This window comes from Ranitomeya variabilis, chromosome 2, assembly GCF_051348905.1.
Source record: "Ranitomeya variabilis isolate aRanVar5 chromosome 2, aRanVar5.hap1, whole genome shotgun sequence".
In the NCBI taxonomy this organism is placed as follows: Eukaryota; Metazoa; Chordata; class Amphibia; order Anura; family Dendrobatidae; genus Ranitomeya; species Ranitomeya variabilis.
This window is the reverse complement of record NC_135233.1, coordinates 1007705736-1007727832: the sequence shown is the minus strand read 5'-3', so window position 1 is coordinate 1007727832 and position 22097 is coordinate 1007705736. Positions and strand designations below refer to the sequence as shown.

At 42.2% G+C, this 22097-nt stretch overlaps 1 protein-coding gene across 1 annotated transcript in view; it reads left to right on the top strand.

Moving 5' to 3' along the window:
* The window catches only part of KY (kyphoscoliosis peptidase), a 114605-nt gene extending 99796 nt beyond the window's left edge, over positions 1–14809 (top strand). Inside the window, exons 9-10 of the mRNA XM_077291283.1 lie at positions 9016–9206; positions 9418–14809. Coding sequence (XP_077147398.1) covers positions 9016–9206; positions 9418–11825 — 2599 coding nt within the window. The 3' untranslated portion in view covers positions 11826–14809. The remainder of the gene's footprint in view (positions 1–9015; positions 9207–9417) is intronic.
* Positions 14810–22097: the final 7288 nt, after the last annotated feature.

Below are 22097 nucleotides of genomic sequence, written 5' to 3'. Positions count from 1 at the left end.
ACCGTTCCTGGAAAGCCCACGTAGGAGGCTTATTAGACGTGCAGTGCTCCTCTGGGAAATTTAATATTCAAATTGCCTCTTTAAACAGGAAGAGAAGTAGAACTCTATAGCACCACCTGTTGGAAGCAGCAATCCTACAAATCACTATAGAGTTCTAGTCCTCTTTCTCTCTGAAGAGGCAATTTGCATATTACATTTCCCAGAGGAGCACTGCACGGCAAATAAGTCTCCTTACATTGTCATACCAGGGCCAATATGTCACTCTCCACAAGGAGAAACGTTACCCCTTAGACCTCAGTCCAGAGCCTCTCACCTAGCCAAATAAGAGCTCATACTTTGCACTGACAAGGGGCAATACCCTGAAGCACTGTGGCTGCAAATTGAGATTCCGATTTGGCTTTCATCCTAAGTCATATGGCAAGGCCTGTTAAAGGGTCGATAGTGACTTGTAAGATTGGTAATTCCAACAGGTAGTGCTATAGAGTTCTAGTCCTCTTCCTCTCTGAAGAGGCAATTTGCACCTTCAAAATTAAGCAATTCTTGAACTAGGAATTTTTTCGCTATGAGCATGTCTGCCACATGTGAAGTTAGGGTGGAAATGTAATTAATTAAAAAACCAAAGCCTTGATTCATTAAGACTGGTGTTTTGTTATTGAGGGGCATGCAGGAATAAAATGCAGGAAAAATGTATTAAGAGTCGCAGTTCACTTATAATGCACTGAATTCATTAACAGTTGTGTACACCTCTTTTGATTAATTTTTTCAGGCAGGTGTTAGCACCCCCTGTCTCACCCTGCCCCAAATTTTAGTTACTTACCAATAACAGGATTTTACAGAGCCCATGACAGTACCAGCTGAGAGAGGGTATCCGCCCATCAAGGACAGGAAACCTACTGAATAAAAGGGCAGTAACCTCTCCTCCGCATCAGTTGGGTTTCAGAGCATGAGAGGACCTCCATACAGTTATTAACACAACCATCACCAATCAACTGACTCTGTGAGCTGATGTTAGGGCCACTAATATTACTGTCTTTAGGGTGAGTATCTTGACTGGTACTTCATCTAAGATGAAAAGGGAGATATTGTTAATGCTTCCAGGACCAGGTTTAGATCCCAAGGAGGCATTTTCGGTCTCAATTTATCACATGCTTTAATAAACCTAATTATCCAGCTATCTGCTGCTAGGTTATAATTATAAAGGGCCCCTAGAGCAGATAGTTGCACCTTAAGGGTGCTAGTGGACAGACTTATCTCCTTACCCTTTCGAAGAAGCTCTAATATGGCCTTTAACGGAAATTGTCCATCAAAGGATTGTCCTGAACTAGACAAGAATTTTGCCCATGTCATACCATATGTTCTAGTTGTTATTTGCTTCCTGCTCTGCAGCAGGGTAGTGACTAAGGGTACCGTTACACTAAACGATTTACCAACGATCACGACCAGCGATACGACCTGGCCGTGATCGTTGGTAAGTCGTTGTGTGGTCGCTGGAGAGCTGTCACACAGACAGCTCTCCAGCGACCAACGATGCCGAAGTCCCCGGGTAACCAGGGTAAACATCGGGTTACTAAGCGCAGGGCCGCGCTTAGTAACCCGATGTTTACCCTGGTTACCATTGTAAATGTAAAAAAAAAAAAACACTACATACTCACATTCCGGTGTCCGTCAGGTCCCTCGCCGTCAGCTTCCCGCACTGACTGTGTCAGTGCCAGCCGTAAAACACAGCACAGCGGTGACGTCACCGCTGTGCTGTGTTTTACGGCCGGCACTCACAGTCAGTGCGGGAAGCTGACGGCGAGGGACGTGGCAGACACCGGAATGTGAGTATGTAGTGTTTTTTTTTTTACATTTACAATGGTAACCAGGGTAAATATTGGGTTACTAAGCGCGGCCCTGCGCTTAGTAACCCGATGTTTACCCTGGTTACCAGTGAAGACATCGCTGAATCAGCGTCACACACGCCGACTCAGTGATGTCAGCGGGTGACCCAGCAACGAAATAAGGTGCTGGCCTTCTAGCTCCGACCAGCGATGGCACAGCGGGATCCAGATCGCTGCTGCGTGTCAAACACAACGATATCGCTATCCAGGACGCTGCAACGTCACGGATCGCTATCGTTATCGTTGTTAAGTTGTTCAGTGTGAAGGTACCTTAAGGCCAAGAAGCCCTTTTGGATTAATAGTGACCTCTACAACTCCAGTTCATCAAATGCAGGCCTGCCCTCTGAGGATGACAAATTGGGCCCTGCCTGAGGAGATCCAGGATATCTGGGAGAATCCAAGGATCCAACAAGGACATCATCCTCATCCACGAGAACCATGGCCTTTTGGGCCAAAACAGAGCAAATAGGATGACGTCTGCTCTTTCTTCCTGAATCTTCCTTACCACTGTCGGAATCAACATTAACGGGGAAAGGCATAGACTAGGTTGAAGTCCCAGGGATTGTGTAGTGCATCCACTGCATATGGTTTTTCTCTTGGATTTAGATAGCCCAAGTTTTTTGTTTTTTTGGGGAGCTCTGACTTGCATCAGTTATTGATTGCAGTCTTCTATTGATCGGCCGATTACCAATAAATCATCCAAATACGGGACTATCAAAACATTTAGTTCTCGGAGATGTGCTGTTACTTCTAGAATAATCTTCTCAAATATCTTTGGGGCCATGGATAGACTGAAGGGTAGGGCCCTGTACGGAAAGTGCCTAACTTGCTTGTTTACTTACAAGGCTACTATCAGGTACTGCTGGTCTCTCACATGGATTGGGATGTGGTAATAAGCATCCTTTAAGTCCAGGACACTCTTACAACAGCCCAAGAACTGTATTTTTATGGTCAATTTTATGGACTCCATCTTAAAGGGCCTATAGCCCAGAAACTTGTTTAGTCCCTGAAGGTGTGCCCTGGAGTAGACCTGAATTCTAGTCTCAGCCCTGACTGTATTATTCTCAGAATCCATGTGTTGGATATCTTCTCCCAGGAAGGCCAGAAGTGGGACAGCCTTCCTCCTACTTAGGGAAGCCCGTCATTTAGAGGGCTTTCTTGCCTCAGAGAAAGGGCCCCCCGAACATTAAGCCTCCGCTTCTTGACTTCCTATCCTTCCACTTTCCCTGTTCTCTGAGGAACTTGTTTCTGTTATATCTCCTCTTGTGAAAGGAATTTTTATACTGTGGAATGAACACACTGGGAAATCCCTTCCTCCTGTCTGCCACCTTATCTAAAATATCATCAAGTGCTTGACCAAAGAGATATTTTCCTTCGCATGGGCCTGAGCATAACTTGTCCTTAGATTGGGCTCTTGAGCCACAATGCTCTACGGGCAGCGTTTCATAAATTTACTGACCTGGATGCCAAGCTGACTGAACCTGCCGAAGCGTCAGTGAGAAAGGCAGCAGCTCCTGCATTAGTGCAAAAATTGCCAGGATCTTATCTCTAGGGGTGTTGTTACTGATTTGATCATCAAGTTGTTGTAAACAAACTATCATAGATTTGGCCATGCAGGTTGCTGCTATTGCTGGCTTTAATACCACTGCCAATGATTCCCATGCTTGTTTTAAATAAATCTCTGCTTTTTTATCCAGGGGGTCCCTAAGAGTGCCAAGATCAACAAAAGGCAATGTAGACTTTTTAGGGGAATTTTCCACTGCTACATGAAGTTTAGAGGTCTTCTCCCATATGCCTGCTTCCTCCTAGTCAAATGGATACCTTATCTTTGAAGATGGTAGCAGACCCTTTTTCTCAGGTATTTTCCATTTTTTGTCAATGGGCATTTTAATCTCCTCATTGACTGAGAATGAACGCCTTTTCTTCTACTTTAAACCCCCGTACATGATGTCCTGGGCTGTTCTAGGGGTTTTAGAATCTGCGATTCCCATACTTGTCCTGATAGCTTTCACTAACTTCCACCAGAAAACATGGCCTACCACCTGTTTCACTATTAGAGGACGAGGAGCCAGAAGACAAGTCTGAATCATCCCTATTCTCCAATACTACTAAATCATCCAAATCAGATGACTGCTGTTTTGGCCTCTTTTTTCCCATTTCCTGCTTCATTAGATGTTTTAGTGAGTCTTTAATTTCTGATTTACTGTAATTATGGACTTTAGGTCCATAGCAAAACTGAGGGTCTGTTCAGAGATGGTCTTTTGAATGCAATCGGGACATAGTCTCTTTGTATATGTACTGGGTGGGTAAACCTTCGCTGCACAGAGCACATTCCTTATTATTTTGCTCGGCGCTACATTTTATGGGCCTTTCCTAGTAAAAAATACATAGAGAAAAGGGACCTATTGAACATGGTGAACTTTCACATAGATCACTCACCATTCTGTCATTCAATCTATGGTACTGGAGATGAAGGTTGGATCAGTTCACAAGAACGTTTTCTCCTGGAAGTGATGGACTCATGACTGGCTTTGCTCCTCTGGCCGGTCTTGCTGCTGCTTGTCCGAGTGCCACTGCTGCACCCCTGATGATGACGCTTTTGGCATTGTTGCTGCTGTGGTGTCTGCTTTTGCATATCCATCCTGAAGACTGCTCCAAATGCCGCCATTATCCTGCGACCATCCCCATATATACTGGGATTGTCCAGGTACACCTCCGTCCGGCGCCCCCACCCCTCGGTTTTTAAGCCAATGAAGTAATTTGAATCTGGCATGCCCTTCGCATGCACAGACCTGGACGGCCACATCTGGTTTCCAGCAAACTTTGTCATTGGGACACACCAGACATACATTCTGCGTCCCGCTCTTGCGCAGATCTGGGTGATCTTGCTTCTAGGCCTTCGCATGCGAGGGGTACACTGGTGAAAGATCGGGAGCACCCCAGTGACAAGTGCGCTGGATCTTTCACCAGTGTACCCCTCGCATGCGCAGACCTAGAAGCATTTCCCAGCGCACTACGCACGGGGTGCTCCTGCAGTCCTAGTGTGTGCTTGCAGTCCTGGGACGTCGTGTCCGCAAGACTTTTACCAAGAGGTCTATACCTTCACGGCACTGCACCGACCCCCTGTCCAGTGGTACCTCACCCCTCCAAAAGGCATCCAGTCCTGGACACCCTCCAGACCTTGGTAAGTCCAACATACCGCTCTTCTTATGTTCCCTTAAGGACAGAAAACCAAACTGATGGGGAGGAGAGGTACCACCCTTTTATTCCTTAGGTCTCCTGTCCTTGATGGGTGGATAACCTCTCTCAGGTGGTTCTGTCATGGAAGAAGGGGAAAAGTCACAATTTCTTTCTTGTGTATCAATTCAAATTGTGCAAACATTTAGCAATTTTTAAAATTTTTTCACATTCTGGCATAAGCACGTTGATAAATCAGGGTCACCACCTTTCAGGGCTGCTATATATAGCATTCTATACTGCTGTATATAAGCCCCCAACCCGACAAGTAAGGCCGGCCTCACACTTAGCGTATGTAAATACGGTCCGTTTTTTACGGCCGTAATACGCAGAAAAGTCCCCAAAATAGTGATCCGTATGTCATCCGTAGGCAGGGTGTGTCAGCGTATTTTGCGCATGGCATCCTCGGTATGTAATCCGTATGGCATCCGTACTGCGATATTTTCTCACAGGCTTGCAAAACCGACATCTAATGGATTTATGTGCTCAAATGTTCGGTAAAACATATATACAGTATATATATATATATATATATATATATATATATATATATATATATATATATATATATATGTCATTGATACACATATATATATTCTGTATTTATATTTAATTCAGCGCGATATCTGTGAAAAGCCGGTAATTCAATTGCCGGCTTTTCATTTCTCCTTCCCAAACCCGACAGGATATGAGACATGGTTTACATACAGTAAACCATCTCATATCCCTTTTTTTTTGCATATTCCACACTACTAATGTTAGTAGTGTGTATGTGCAAAATTTGGGCACTGTAGCTGGTAAAATAAAGGGTTAAATGGTGGAAAAAATTGGCATGGGCTCCCGCGCAATTTTCTCCGCCAGAGTGGTAAAGCCAGTGACTGAGGGCAGATATTAATAGCCTGGAGAGGGTCCACGGTTATTGGCCCCCCCTGGCTACAAACATCTGCCCCCAGCCACCCCAGAAAAGGCACATCTGGAAGATGCGCCTATTCTGGCACTTGGCCACTCTCTTCCCACTCCCGTGTAGTGGTGGGATATGGGGTAATGAAGGGTTAATGTCACCTTGCTATTGTAAGGTGACATTAAGCCAGATTAATAATGGAGAGGCGTCAATTATGACACCTATCCATTATTAATCCAATTGTATGAAAGGGTTAAAAAAACGCACACATTATTAAAAAGTATTTTAATGAAATAAACACACCGGTTGTTTTAATATTTTATTGCTCTCTCAATCCACCTGAAGACCCTCGCTCTGAAAAATAATAAACCAACAATATACATACCTTCAGATGATCTGTCACGTCCCACGAAGTAAATCCATCTGAAGGGATTAAATCATTTTACAGCCAGGAGCTGTGCTAATGCACTCGCTCGTGCCTGTAAACCCCCGGGTACTGAAAGGAAAGCTGGGTGATCTGTACTTACCTTGAGTCGCAGTGATGCGCCCTCTGCTGGAGGTCCTCATATGAACTCGAGCGTGGGAACTTTTCCAAGGCTCCAGTTCATGAGGACATCCAGCAGAGGGCGCATCACCGCGACTCAAGGTAAGTACAGATCATCCTGCTTTCCTTTCAGTACCCGGGGTTTACAGGCACGAGCGAGTGCATTAGCACAGCTCCTGGCTGTAAAATGATTTAACCCCTTCAGATGGATTTACTTCGTGGGACGTTAAAGATCATCTGAAGGTATGTATATTGTTGGTTTATTATTTTTCAGAGCGAGGGTCTTCAGGTGGATTGAGAGAGCAATAAAATATTAAAACAACCTGTGTGTTTATTTCATTAAAATACTTTTTAATAATGTGTGTGTGTTTTTTTAACCCTTTCATACAATTGGATTAATAATGGATAGGTGTCAAAATTGACACCTAAAATTGACACCTCTCCATTATTAATCTGGCTTAATGTCACCTTACAATAGCAAGGTGACATTAACCCTTCATTACCCCATATCCCACCGCTACACGGGAGTGGGAAGAGAGTGGCCAAGTGCCAGAATAGGCGCATCTTCCAGATGTGCCTTTTCTGGGGTGGCTGGGGGCAGATGTTTGTAGCCAGGGGGGCCAATAACCGTGGACCCTCTCCAGGCTATTAATATCTGCCCTCAGTCACTGGCTTTACCACTCTGGCAGAGAAAATTGCGCGGGAGCCCAAGCCAATTTTTTCCGCCATTTAACCCTTTATTTTAGCAGCTACAGCGCCCAAATTTTGCACATACACACTACTAACATTAGTAGTGTGGAATATGAAAAAAAAAAAGGAATATGAGATGGTTTACTGTATGTAAACCATGTCTCATATCATGTCGGGTTTGTGAAGGGGAAATGAAAAGCCGGCAGTTGAATTACCGGCTTTTCACTAACAGCGCTGCGTATTTCTCGCAAGTCACACTGCTGGTCCGTGTGGAATTCGTATTTTTCTCGCCCCCATAGACTTTCATTGGCGATTTTTTTGCGCAATACGGTGACAAACGCAGCATGCTGCAATTTTCTACGGCCGTACAAGACCGTATATTACGGATGCGTAATATACGGCAGATAGGAGCTGGGCCATAGAGAATCATTGGGCCGTGTGTAATGCGTATTTTACGGACGTAGTTTATGCGCTCATACGTCCGTAAAACTCGCTAGTGTGAGGCCGGTCTAAGAGAAGAAAAACAACTTTTATTATACTCACCTGCGGGGCTTTCTGGTCCAAGGGGTGTCGCAGTTTTTGGTACAGCGCCCCCCATCTCCTTGCGATGCTGTCCTCCTTCTTGATTCTTGTAAAGGACGGCATCAGGGAGGTGCCGAAACAAGAAGAGTGACACCCCTCGGACCAAACCGCACTGCAAGTGAGTAGAATAAAAGTTATTTTTCTTCTCTTACAGGTCAGCTTGAGGGCTTACAGTATATACAGCATTATAGAATGCAATATATCGGCCCCGAAAGGTGGTGGCCGTAACTGATAACTGCAAAATCTGGTGACAGGTTCCATTTAACCATTAACACCACCTGTCATTCGGTTTACTTGGCTGCAGCAATGACATGCTGTCTACACACGCATGCTCCAGTGAGTCACTGGTCTTGTGCCATATACTGCTGCAGCCAGATGCTGAATGTAGCGGTCTCCTATAGATAGGTACACAGAAAATGGCAGGTAGCATGCGAGCAAAAGCCCCCAAACTGCAAGTTCTGTAACAGGCATGTAATACATTTTTTATTGTTCTATCACCTTTCCAAATGGCCATCTAAAAGCTGGAATGTGCATTAGTGAACTATAAACTACAAAAACAGGGAACCTTTAGATCTATAGAAACATAGACCCCGATTTATTGTTCTACGCCAGTCTTGATGAAGTGCGCGCTGGAGTAAGATGCAAATCCATTAGATTTGGCACATCCTTTAGCTGCCATCCGTCACCCCAAGACTTGACTAATATACATTTCTGTTGTAATTTATGCCACTCCTGTGGTGCAAATTCTAACAATTACAAACCGAACTCAATCTACGGTATTTTAAAAAGAGGAGGATCTGCTAGGGACAGCTGTAAACATGCTTACAGTTACAAACTTTTTGCGTAACTATGACTTGTGCAAAACATTTGCGATGCTTCAAGCAGTTTTTGCGCCAAATAACTACTTGATGTATTGGCCTGTTCTCCTCTATTTTCATTTTTAGGTGTCGTTTGCAAGTTCAAAAATATCTTATCAGGTGGTAACCAGTTGATTTTCAAATTGTTTTTACTAGTCATTTGACTGTTTAAGGGGATATGGAAATATACCCTAGCTCTATGTGGTGTTGACCAGATACTCAAATTCCCTTCCCAATTTGGTATCTGAACAATTCAAATTTTATACTACATGACAAAAGCTGAAATGTTGGCAATATAGGTCATGAAATGTAATTTTTGTGCAGGTACAATGAATTTTATTTCCTGACGCATCCAGCCTTATTCATAGAAGAACATTTCCCTGATAACCAGAACTGGCAACTATTACAAGTTCCGCTTTCACTCAAACAGTTTGAAGGGAACTTATGTCACAAGAGCAGCTTCTACAATGCCGGGCTGATAGCATCCTATCCAGAGACTCTCCAGGTAGAAACAGGTATAGCAAGCCATATAAACACCTTGATGGGGATATTCTTCTGCCCTTTTTCATATTTGGGTGACTTGGTTGAAAATGTTATATTTAGACACAGCATTGATTAAACATGGTGCTTCTTTTGAATTATTGTTAACCAAAACTGCTACGAATGATAAAATATGGTAGCTAGAACATAAACGTGGTTGTTGACGACTTTTCCCATCTCTTGCAGTTAACGGAAAAGCCACATTTTCCATCGAAGGACATTTACCTGCTCTTTTTTCCTTCACTTTAAATAAAACGGAGAAGCCTGGTCTTCTGATCCTAACTAAACATGGAATGCAGCTGGAGGTGTATCCACAAGCCACTGGCAGACATCGACTGGAACTTTATACCAAACCTTATGACAGCACAAAAGAAGCATATGAAACCGTTGTAGAATATATAATCAGTTGCGGCTCTGTAGATCCTGTATTAAGGATCCCTAGAGAATTAGATGTTGTGGTTGGCCCAAGTTGGCTGACAGACAAGAAGGGGTTTCTTCAGCTTACTTCCCGTGACCCAGTGATTAACACTCTGGATGGCCGCTGTACTATCGGCTTCACACTAGCCAAAAGAAATGTTGTAATAGCAACTTTACATAGTGAACTTATCAAACCTGGAGATGAAAGGAAACATGTCCTGCAAACTCTCCGAGGCAACAGAGTAGAGTTTAAGGTCCATCTTCCTCAACCAGGGCACTATGCCTTAAAAATGCACAGTTCCAGCGGCCAAGGAAAGTTTGAATGCTTTTGTAATTACCTTATCATATGTACAAATCCAGACGTGTCATGGCCACCTTTTCCCAAGAAGCTGCAAAACCCTGTTGGGCCAACTGCCCTTATGGAGAAGAAAGGCCTTCTGCAACCATCGTGTCGGGATCCAATTATTTACTCTTCAAACGGACAGTTAAGTATATCATTTACATTGAAAGATAATCTCAAAATTCTGACAGCTCTTCTGAACAATGATCTATCTCTAAGTGACTGTGGAGGGAAGCGCTACATTATGCAAACACAAAGAGGACAGCACTTGGAACTACAAGTCAGCCTACCTCAATCAGGATCTTATGTTCTTCAGATATTTGCTGACAGTAAATCCTCACCTATCAACTTTGAATATATTGGTAATTACTTGATTTGTTGTTCCAGTATCGAAACATCCAGCAATGAGGCACCTTTTGTACCGCACATACCCGTAGGTTCTAACAATACAACAGATAAGAAAAGTTTCATCCAGCCATCACAGTTGGGACAAGTAATTAATAGCCCAGATGGACGTTGCTCCTTAAATTTTTCTCTCGACAAAGATATGAGCTGTTTAGCTACTTTACACTCAGATGATAACAAGTGGAATAGCCAAATGGAAAGAAGATACATACTGCAAACTCATAAACAGCGGCAGGTTGAATTCCACATCCAGCTTCCTAAAAGTGGTTCATATGAGTTAAGAGTGTATGCAGATAACAAATTTCAGCCAGGAAACTATGAGCTTGTATGTAGTTATCTCATATCATGTTCAAACTCAAAGGTAGCATGGCCGCCATTCCCTTACATACTCCAAAACCCTGGTGGGCCTACACCATTATCTGAGAAAAAAGGTCTTTTCCAACCTTCCCAAACAGAACCAATCATCCACACTAGTGATGGACGGTGCTCTCTAGCTTTCACGCTTAAGAAAGAGATGGCTGTATTTGCCAGACTGCAATCTGAAGATGTGCTATTGACAGAAGAGGGTGAAAGGAGACATATCCTACAAATCCAGAGACAGAACAGAGTGGAGTTCCACATACAGCTGCCACAAGCTGGGATGTATGTTCTGAAGATTTACACCGAGTCTGAGCAGGGAAGTTTTAAGTTTGCTTGTAATTATATAATTTCTTGCGTTAACGCTCAAGTAAAATGGCCCCTGCTACCACTTGAGTTATGCAACCCTGTTGGGCCTAGTTATCTCTCCGATAAGAAAGGACTTCTTCGTCCATCCCACCTGGACCCAACAATTCAAACAGACGATGGTCGTTCCTGCATCAGTTTTGCTTTGGATGAAAAGATTGACGTTATGGCGACCCTCCACTCTGACGACATCACGTCAGAGGAAGCAAGAAGAAGGTACATTTTCCAAGCAGAGAAGGAGGGCAGAGTTGAATTTGAAATCCAGCTGCCCAAAGCTGGCAACTATGTGCTGAAGATTTGCACTAAGAAGAAGACAGACCTAAGCAATGTTTATGACTATGCTTGCAATTATCTCTTATGTTGCTCCAATACAAAAGTACGGTGGCCATTCTTTCCAATAAGATATAGTGCTTGGAATATGAATTATGAACTGCTGGAGCCAAGGACTGAGATCCTGCCAGCCAACAGTGAGGTACAGTTCAGAATTAAGGCCAAAGGATTGGCAGCAGTGGCCATCAAAAGCAAGAACTTTTGGCCTCTGACATTAAGTCGTGATGGATTTTGGGAAGGGGTCTGTAGCACAGCTGGAAGCAAGGATATTCAAGTGCTAGTGACAAATAATCTGAACAAGAATTATGCTCTAGTGCTCAGCTATCAGGTGAAGGGTGCAGTTCATCAGCGTTTAATAGAAAGCTCATATTCCTCTTAGCTTTGCAAATCGGAAACTCCTTTCCAATGCACCAGCTCCCTTACAATATGAATCATCTTAATGAGAACACTTGTCAGAGGTGCTAAAACTAGATATGGATGATCAACTACATTGAAAGCTTTTTAGTGTGTCATATTAATGCACTTTATCAGGATTTCAGCTAACGGTTAAAACTGTTATAGTGTATTTACCGGAGTTATCTGACAACTTTTTTTCTTTTTTTTAATAGCCATATTTTCCGAGTGCCTTCGACATGGACATTTGATAAGCAGACGTTTATTCTTACTGATGAGACTGTATATATTATCATTTTCCTGCCATTAGTGCTATATTTGTGAGTGATTGGGCAATAGTCCTGCAGAATGAATGGCTGCATTGTACCGCTGTGAACTGCAACGTACATTCAACGCATTGCATCTTATTACCCTGTAAGGACAGAAAGCAAGTATTGTAACATACAACATACACTTATGATATGGACAGTTTTAAATAAAGGTGTAATTATTTTCGACCTCAGGAGCAATGTAGAGAAGTCTTCTTTACCACCGGCTGCCTCGTGCGCTCTCTACATTTCACCTGTCTTCCATCTCTGAACTTCTGCTTCCTAACACTTAAAGTCAATGTATCATAACACAATGATCCATTGCTTAAAAAAGGTCTTTGTCTTAAGGGAACCAGTCACATCCTCAAACACTGTTAATCTGCAGGTTTATAGCGTAACAATGCTGACCGGACACTTTACTGAAAGCATGGGTAGCGGGAGAAAGTTCAGTTTATTTCTTGGGGGATCCGATGGCTTTAAGTCATCGAGGTGTGTATGGAGCACCTAGTGTCGCCAAAATCTCTTGTTACATTATGGCTCAATTATTTTATTAAAACAATATTAAGTCAGTTCTTACGACTGGTTAATGGAAGCATGAAAGTGGATATGACATCAGAGTTCCCAATACAAACTAGCTCTATTAGTCTTGAAGAGGCTGTAGACTTGCTTTGAAAAGCCACGTACGTAAAACGGTATTCTTCTTTTTGAATGTTTCCCTGCCTAAAGTTAAAGTACTTATTTTAGTATCAGCAGTATACCGCACCACTATAACATGAATTTTTTAAAGAATATTTACTAGCCTCATTAGTTCTATGAGCTCTGTATATTAGTCTATCTTGTTTTTAATTGTGAAACCTGGTGACAGATCCACTCTAAGGGTTTTCCCACTAATGGCAATTTTCCGCTTATCTACAGCACAGGTTAAATAAAAAAACAAGTATGAACATTTTGGAAGTGAGGATATAGTTGAACGGAGCAGCAGTGGGGACTGTGTGCAGTCACTCTACTTAAAGACTATAAAATTGTCAAATTTTATATTAGTCCCATAGACTGAGTGGAGAGGCAGCACACATGCTCGACTGCCGAGTCATTCAAAACCCTCCTCATCATTGTTATGCAGTGAAGAAGAGTAAGAGACTCAAGAGCCCCTTCGGAAAAAGGCAAAAAAAAGTTTTTAATTTTAATACTTTACTTAAAGAATAACACTAACATTCGATTTAAATCACCACCATTGTTTCAACAAACTTTGCACTAACCACTAGTGTAAGCGAATGAAAGAAAATTTGTAATATTTCATATCAGAAAAATCTGCTGATTTCTACTTATAAGTCACTTCTTCCCCTCTCCCTTGCTTCTTGAACTCACCATCCAAACTGAAAATTAGCTAAAGTCCATCTTGGTCAAAGAACTCCACACAGTGACACAGACTTGTGTTGCATCATCAAACAACTGTTAGATAACAGTACAGCACTGGATTCACAGCTACATCGCTCAGTACTGCTGTATTATATCCTCCATGCAGCCGTATATTGTCTTTCATATTGTTAACGGTTTCTGAATATGTTCTACACAGAGTAAGAAGAGCAAGGATCCCTCTGTTTCTATATACTGTATATGGAAGACATCATAGCAGCTAGTCTTCTCCAACATGATCTCAGGGAACTGAAAGTTAGAGACAGAATCTGCAAAGGGAAAAACAGGAGAAAAATGCGGAAGGGAAGGCATGTAATGACCTGAGATTGTACCATTCTCCATATATACACACAAAAGTTTATTCTGAAAACTTACCAGAAATGATAGGTACGCTTAAAATTTCTAAAGTAGAAATAAGATATTGAGCTCTATGCTGTTTCTTAGCTTCATTAAAGGGGTTGTCTTCAACTTATATATTGATGACCACCAGCTGCTGGTAGTTCTGTACGCTGTTTAGCATCAGTTGTTAAGCACTGCACCTTAGTTCCCATTCACTACAATAAGATCTGGCTTTTGTACTTTTTGCCACAGGACGGGCGTAGCCAATTGCTGGGAGTGCGAGGTCTTGGACACCCACTGATTTGATTTTTGTGACCCATCCTGAGAATAGGCCAGCAATATACAAGCTCTGGTCAACCACTTTACCTTGCAAGGTGCATAACCCATTCATTTTAAAATGGGGTAAAATAGACCACTACCCGCTGTCACTTTTCTTAAAGATAGTTATCCAGCGAATGAGAGGCACAGGTGAACTTTAATATCTTACTCAAACAGGAATTTCTCAACTGTATAGATAGGTAGAAAAGTCCTGTGTTTCCATCAGCTCAGATCTGACTCAACTACGTGGTCTATCTACAGTGTGAGCGGGTGAAGGGGAAAGAAGGGGCAGCTATATTGTGAGCTAGTAGACTTGCAAAAATACTGTCCATGACGGGGCTCCACTGCATCTGCCACATGGAAGAAAGGGACAACAACCTATTGATTACAGGACAGAATGTGGCCAACTGTGGATCATTAGATTAACTTTAATTTCTGCTAAAAATTGCAGCACAATTATAAGTATATATTTGAAATTCAGCTCGAGGTGAGAATTGAAAACACTGGTGTGAATGAATATCCTACTGCATCTTTTAAAATATTGCTTCACTGTCACCACAAACAATGTTGTGAAAAAGATTAAACTTTGACTTTTTGCACCCTCCGGTTTCAGTGACTGTTTTTCTTAGTTTGCAAGCTTTGGTCTAATTCTTGTACCAGTTTGCTGGTTTTATTTTTATTTTTTTAACTATATTAAAAGGTTATTCTCAAGTTGTCTCTTGAGCAGCTCACAGCTCCGCAATCTTCTTACTTCCTGGTATCCGGCGGGGCGGATTCTCCTCCGCGAGTGACAGTTCTGGTGAGTAGCAGAGATGTAGCATTAGTAATACCATGAAGCTCAGCACATCTCAGCTGTAACAAAATCAGCCATCAGTGGTTTGTTCTGTATCTACACTACTATCATTATATTTTCACAGAGATAACAGGGCAATTGTACAAACACACAGCTCCAGACAGAGCGAGCCGTGATTAGGAGACATGATCTGGAAGTCGCCGTTGGTTTCACCTGGTCATTTTACAAGATTTACACACGCTCAATTGAAGTAAGCAGTCTATATGGGCATGCAGGTCATATCAGGTTGAATAAAATGATACCTTGATATCTGAGATATGATATCTAATTCCAGAGAAATCTACATCTTTAATACGTAAATGAGCTGGTAAGATCTATGGGCCGTATGTAGATCTGAGAATCTGCCTCCAGAGCTTATTTTTTAAATGAAAGGGGGAGTTACCAGTAGGCAAGTGACAAAGTCTGCTCCCCTGATCTACACTCTGGATGCCCCCTTACATTTACTTTCACACGCTCTGGAGGCAGATTCTCCTGCAGATCTGTGTCTGGCCCATAGGCTGGAATGGCTTATTTAAATATTACAAAAAGTGGATTTCTCTGGAATAAGCAAAAATACAAATATTTCAGCTACTGGAGTGTGACAATGAAAAAAAATTATCTTTGTCCTAAAGGCCCAAAATGTGCGAGTACTTACAGTGGATCAGTCAAGTCTTCTATTTGCTGTATTTCAAAGCATTATTGGTATGAGGGGGAGACCTGAGGTTGGGGAAATGGTGCTTCTAAATGGGTTAAAATTAGCACTTTATTTCAATATTTAAAATCCATAGAAAAATGGAGAATGGATACTGATCATCAATGTTTCAAAGGTATTTTATCATGATTAAGAACATATATAGCATTTTATAGCTTGATTATCACTATCCATTCATCACTCTTCTATGGATTCTAACCCCTTAGTGACGGAGCCAATTTTTAACTTAATGACAAGGCCAAATCTTTGAAATCTGACCAGTGTCACTTCAGGTGTTAATAAGTCTGGCACTAGTGATGAGCGAATGTGCTGAGATAAGGTGCTATCGGAGCATGCTCGCGTGATAACCAAGTGACTTCGTCATGCTCGAATAATATGTTTGTGTTCCCGCGGCTGTTCAACAGCCACAACACATGCATGGATTACCTGATTGTCAACGGCATCCATGCATGTGTTGCGGCTGTCGAAAAAAAGTTTAGCAGCAATTTCTAATTTTTTCAAGAAATTTACAAAACCTGTTTCTTTGGGGACCAACTCAGGTTTAAATGGACTTTGCCTATATATTGGAAACTCACCAACAGTAACAGGAGAAGACGGATCCCAATTGATTATGCAATTTTTACTGAATGTGGCGGTACCCCATATGTGGTTGTACCCTACTGGGAAGGGTCACTACTAGTGATGAGTGAATATACTCGTTACTCGAGATTTCTCGAGCACGCTCGGGGGTCCTCTGAGTATTTTTTAGTGCTCGGAGATTTAGTTTTTCTTGCCGCAGCTGAATGATTTACATCTGTTAGCCAGCATAAGTACATGTGGGGATTCCCTAGCAACCAGGCAACCCCCACATGTACTTACGCTGGCTAACAGATGTAAATCATTCAGCTGCAGCGATGAAAACTAAATCTCCGAGCACTAAAAAATACTCGGAGGACACCCGAGCGTGCTCAGGAAATCTCGAGTAACGAGTATATTCGCTCATCACTAGTCAATACTTGCCTTTTAGAATGCAGCTTTTGTTTGACTACATTGTGGGCTCTATTAGCCAAGCCCCTGAGGTGTCAGAACAGCAGAACCCCCCCAGATGACCCCATATTGGAAACTTAACTGCTTAAGGAATTCATCTAGTGGTGTAGAGAGTATTTTGAACCCATAGGTGCATCACAGAATTTTAAAACATTGAGACGTGGAAATAGTACATTTTTGTAGTAAAAATATATTTTATTTGCTGCAAATTTATCATGTACACAAGGGTTAATAAGTGAAACTGGACCCCATCATTTATTGTGTAATTTCTCCCAAACGTGTGCTGACCCATGTCATCGGAAACTACTGCTAGGCCACATGTCAAGGCTGAGAAGGAAGGAGGACCTATTTGGCTTTTGGAGCAGAGATTTTGCTAGAATAGTTTGCAGGCGACATTTGAGGAGCCCCGAAAAACCCCAAAAGTGATCCCAATTGCACCTCTAAATGAATTCCATCTTGACAAACAAGATGGAAAAACTAGAAGCAGAAATATCTACAGGTAACTATGACATAGTGGGAATAACCGAGACATGATGATGAAAGATATGACTGGGCAGTTAACTTACAGGGTTAGAGTCTGTTTAGAAAGGCTCATAAAAATCGGGGCGGAGAAGGCGTTTGTCTTTATGTAAAGTCTTGTCTAAAGTCCACTTCACATCTAGGAAATAGCGACCACAATATTGTACATTTTCACTTGTCTTTCTCTATGGGGACTTATCAGGGAGTCACAAAAACACTGAACTTTAGGAAGGCAAAGTTTGACCAGCTTAGAGATGCCCTTAATCTGGTTGACTGGAACAATGTCCTCACAAGAATACAGATAATAAATGGGAAATATTTAAGAACATCCTAAGGCTATGTGCACACGTTGCGGATTTTGCTACGGATCCACAGCAAATTCGCAGCAGTTTTCCATGCGTTGTACAGTACCATGTTAACGTATGGAAAACAAAATCCGAAGTGCCCATAGTGCGGAAAATACCACACAGAAACACTGTTGTATTTTCCGCAGCATTTTCTGACTTTTTTTCTGACTTGAACGCCCCGCCCTTCACCATGCTGTGATTTTAATTACATCCAAACACAGTTGGTTCCGACCTTCCTATAAATGCAGGCTTTACCATGTTATTAGCCATAGGTAAGTGTTCACACTAGGCAGTCAGGTCAGGTACCCATCCGATTTGAGATTACCTTGACGTTTGGTGGATGGGATCACATTTTTTGGCCAAATCTTGTGCTAAGCATCTCATGTGTTTTTTCATAGATTTCACAAGCCATTAAGCTATTCACATTTCATGTATCGCACATTTCCTTGCTTTAGTACAGTTGAGTGCAGCCATTGATCTATTTGCTATGTAAACAAAGAAGTAAGACAGGCAATTAACAGTAAAAAATAAAGCATTTAAACTACTAAAGCAGGATAGCACCGTTGAAACGCTAAAAAACTATAGGGAAAAAAATACTTTATCTAAAAAACTAATTAAAGCTGCCAAAAAGGAAACAGAGCAGCACATTGCTGAGGAGAGTAAAACTAATCCCAAACTGTTCTTCAACTATATCAATAGTAAAAGAATCATAAGTGAAAGTGCAGGCTCCTTAAAAAATTGTGAGGAAAGAATGGTTGCAGATGACGAGAAAAAGCTAACATATTATATGCCTTCTTCTCCACAGTATTCACGGAGGAAAATAAAATGCTAGGTGAAATGCCGAGACAAAGAAAACCCTATATTAAGGGTCAGGAATCTAACCCAAGAAGAGGTGCGAAACCGGCTAAATAAGATTAAAATAGATAAATCTCTGGGTCCAGATAGCGTACACCCACGAGTACTACGAGAACTAAGTAATGTACCGTATATACTAGAGTATAAGCCGACCCGAGTATAAGCCGAGGTACCTAATTTTACCTCAAAAACCGGGGAAACTTACTGACTTGAGTATACGCCGAGGGGGGAGATGCAGCAGCTACTGGGTCCACGAGTCTCCCCTCTCCCCACAAGTCTCCCACGGAGGTGTTTCTAACTCACTTCTTCGCCGCGGCGACAGAACAGCGCCATCCTGTTATGTATGGAGTCCCAGATTTAGCAGCGTGCCGGTAACATATCGAGCAGCAGTAGCAGTCGTGGATGCAAGCGGTAACCCTACGGCAGGTTGAGGTTGCGGGTGGCCTGATTTTTTGCTGCGCACACTTGACTTCCGGTACCACTCATTATGGCTTATGAATATTCCTGATGTCGCCTGAAGTGTGCGGCACTAAAGATACATTCAGCCCGTAACCTCCACCTGCCGTACGGCTACCACTTGCTCCATAGGTTACCAGCACGCTGATACCTCCGGGACTTAATACATGCCAGGATCGCACTGCTCCGCCACCGCTGCTGGGTATGACGGAAAATGTGTGTAAATGGGCAAGTAACTGGCTTAGTGATAGAAAGCAGAGGGTGGTTATAAATGGTATATTCTCTAACTGGGTTGCTGTGACCAGTGCTGTACCGCAGGGGTCCGTGTTGGGACCTATTCTCTTAAGCATATTTATTAACCATCTGGTAGAAGGTTTACACAGTAAAATATCGATATCTGCAGATGATACAAAACTATGTAAAGCAGTCAATACAAAAGATAGTATTCTGCTACAGATGAATCTAGATAAGTTGGAAACTTGGGCCGAAAGGTAGCAGATGTGGTTTCACAATGATAATTGTAAGGTTATTCACATGGGAAGAAGGAATCAATATCACCATTACACACTGAATGGGAAACCACTGGGTAAATCTGACATGGAGAAGGACTTGGGGATCCTAGTTAATGATAAACTTACCTGGAGCAGCCAGTGCCAGGCAGCGGCTGCCAAGGCAAACAGGATCATGGGGTGCATTATAAGAGGTCTGGATACACATGATGAGAGCATTATACTGCCTCTGTACAAATCCCTGGTTAGACCGCACATGGAGTACTGTGTACAGTTTGGGGCACTGGTGCTCAGGAAGAATATAATGCAACTAGAGCGAGTACAAAGGAGGGCAACAAAATTAATAGAGGGGATGGGGGAACTACAATACCCAGAGATTAGCAAAATTAGGATTAGTCTAGAAAAAAAGATGACTGAGGGGCGATCTAATAACCATGTATAAGTATATAAGGGGACAATACAAATATCTCTCCGAAGATCTGTTTATACCAAGGAATGTGCCGGTCACAAGGGGGCATTCTCTGCGTCTGGAGGAGAGAAGGTTTTTCCACCAACATAGAAGAGGATTCTTTACTGTTAGGGCAGTGATAATCTGGAATTCCTTGCCTGAGGAGGTGGTGATGGCGAACTCAGTCGAGGGGTTCAAGAGAGGCCTGGATGTCTTCCTGGAGCGTAAAAATATTGTATCTTACAGTTATTAGGTTCTTTAGAAGGACGTAGATATGGGGATTTATTTTGACGGAATATAGGCTGAACTGGATGGACAATTTTTTTCAGCCTTGCTAACTGTTACTATGTTCCTCTACCGCTGAAGTGACTATTTTGCAACATCCACACCAGGCTTTTTTTTCTGGAGAATTGCAAATATGCCCATCTAGTGCCCCCATACAGTGTAATGCGGCTATACATTGTAGCACCCCCATACATTGTTGCCAGCTTGTAATTCTGCCAACATGCACTCCATAAATTGTTAAATGCGCTCTCGCCACTACATTAATGCCAAACATGTGGCCTCTTACTGCAGTTTAGGCACAGAGGGTCTCAGAAGGAGGAGGGCATTTGGAGAGATTTCACTTGATTCTATTTAATGGGGGTTGGAGAAGTGTCAATTTTCCAGAGTCTTTGTTCTACCAGTAACATGGGAATCCCCTATAGTAACAGATGACGGACCTGAGAGCGCGTTCGTTTTGTGTGGGATAAGTTAGGGGGTTTTGTTTATAACACTTCGGAGTACATAACATTTTTTTGATCACTTTCAGTATAAGGCTGGGATCACTTTTTAATATTCTACACTGAGCACTTCCTTTCCATGTAAATTCCACAAAAATATAATTTAGACGAACCCCCCGATGGAACCACCCACCATAATGAGGTAGGAGACACTTTGGAGTCCGTTTGGTGTCTGTTCCAGTGGTATCCATCTTTTTAGGCATGCACAAAACTATGGTCAACCACACTTGTGGGCTAAAACAACACCTAAAATGATGGGACACTGCCGGAACACAGACCAGAAGAAGTCCAAAGTGAACCCATCTGCCTCATAAGTGAGTGGTTCCATGGAAGGATTGAATTGCATTTTGTGGGATTCACATGGAAACCCAGACCTAAGCGCTCAGCAGAGAGCGCAGGATAAATGTACCTTAGGGTACCATTGCAACGATCGGCACCCACAATTAGCGAAAGAATCACAGCTCCATTCACACTTGCTACACTATCTGGACAAGGCAGAAAGATGTAGCTGTCATCGATTGCCATCAGATTCCTGAGGAGTCAGGTAATAAAAAACCATTGAAAAAGCCCTGCCATAAGATTTATTGGCAGCAGGAACTGGGGTATCAGTTTAAACAAAAAAGTGCACAGTAAACGCTGAAGGTATCCATGCCAGACAACAACGTACACTTCTACGGACCCAAAAGCACTAGAAAAGTTGACTTAAAAATGCCCAAAACTATATAACTAAGACGCAGACGTTTGGGGATTCTCTTCTGTGGAAGGATGAAACAAAAACTTTTCAAGCTTATAAAGGAGAAAGCATGAAAAAGATGCTGAAAGGAACAAACTGCCTGCAGTGAAGTATGGTGGTGGCTGAGAAGCTGTTGTGTGGCTATACATCATGTTTTCAGCAGGTCACAACAGTCAAAGGGGCTTTACTAATTACTAAAGACATTTGTCATGAAGACGATGAATAATTCTGAGACTGCATTAAAAGTGGCATTTTATGCTGAATTTGGAGAAACCACTTTTTGTCTTGAGCTATAAAAACTGTTCTTCTTTGATTGACTTATGAAAAACAGCAAAAGCTTTAAAACTAATTAATCTAATTTGTACGGGAGGTTGAATGTATTTGATTGTAACTGCAAATGAAAGCATGACTAATTTCCTATACAACCAATATTAGTAATTTCACAATGATTTGCTGTGAAAACAAACACATTATATGCACCAAAATACTGACAAATTTCCAAGAAACATTTTTTCCTTTCATATCACAGATTTTGTTGTTGATGCTCCACAGGGATTAAATTCTTAAATGCTGAAGTGATGTCACAGGTTCCTACTAAACAGATTGTCCTAGATGTATTATCCCGGTGTGTACCAAGCAAAGAGATGGTGCAATTATCATA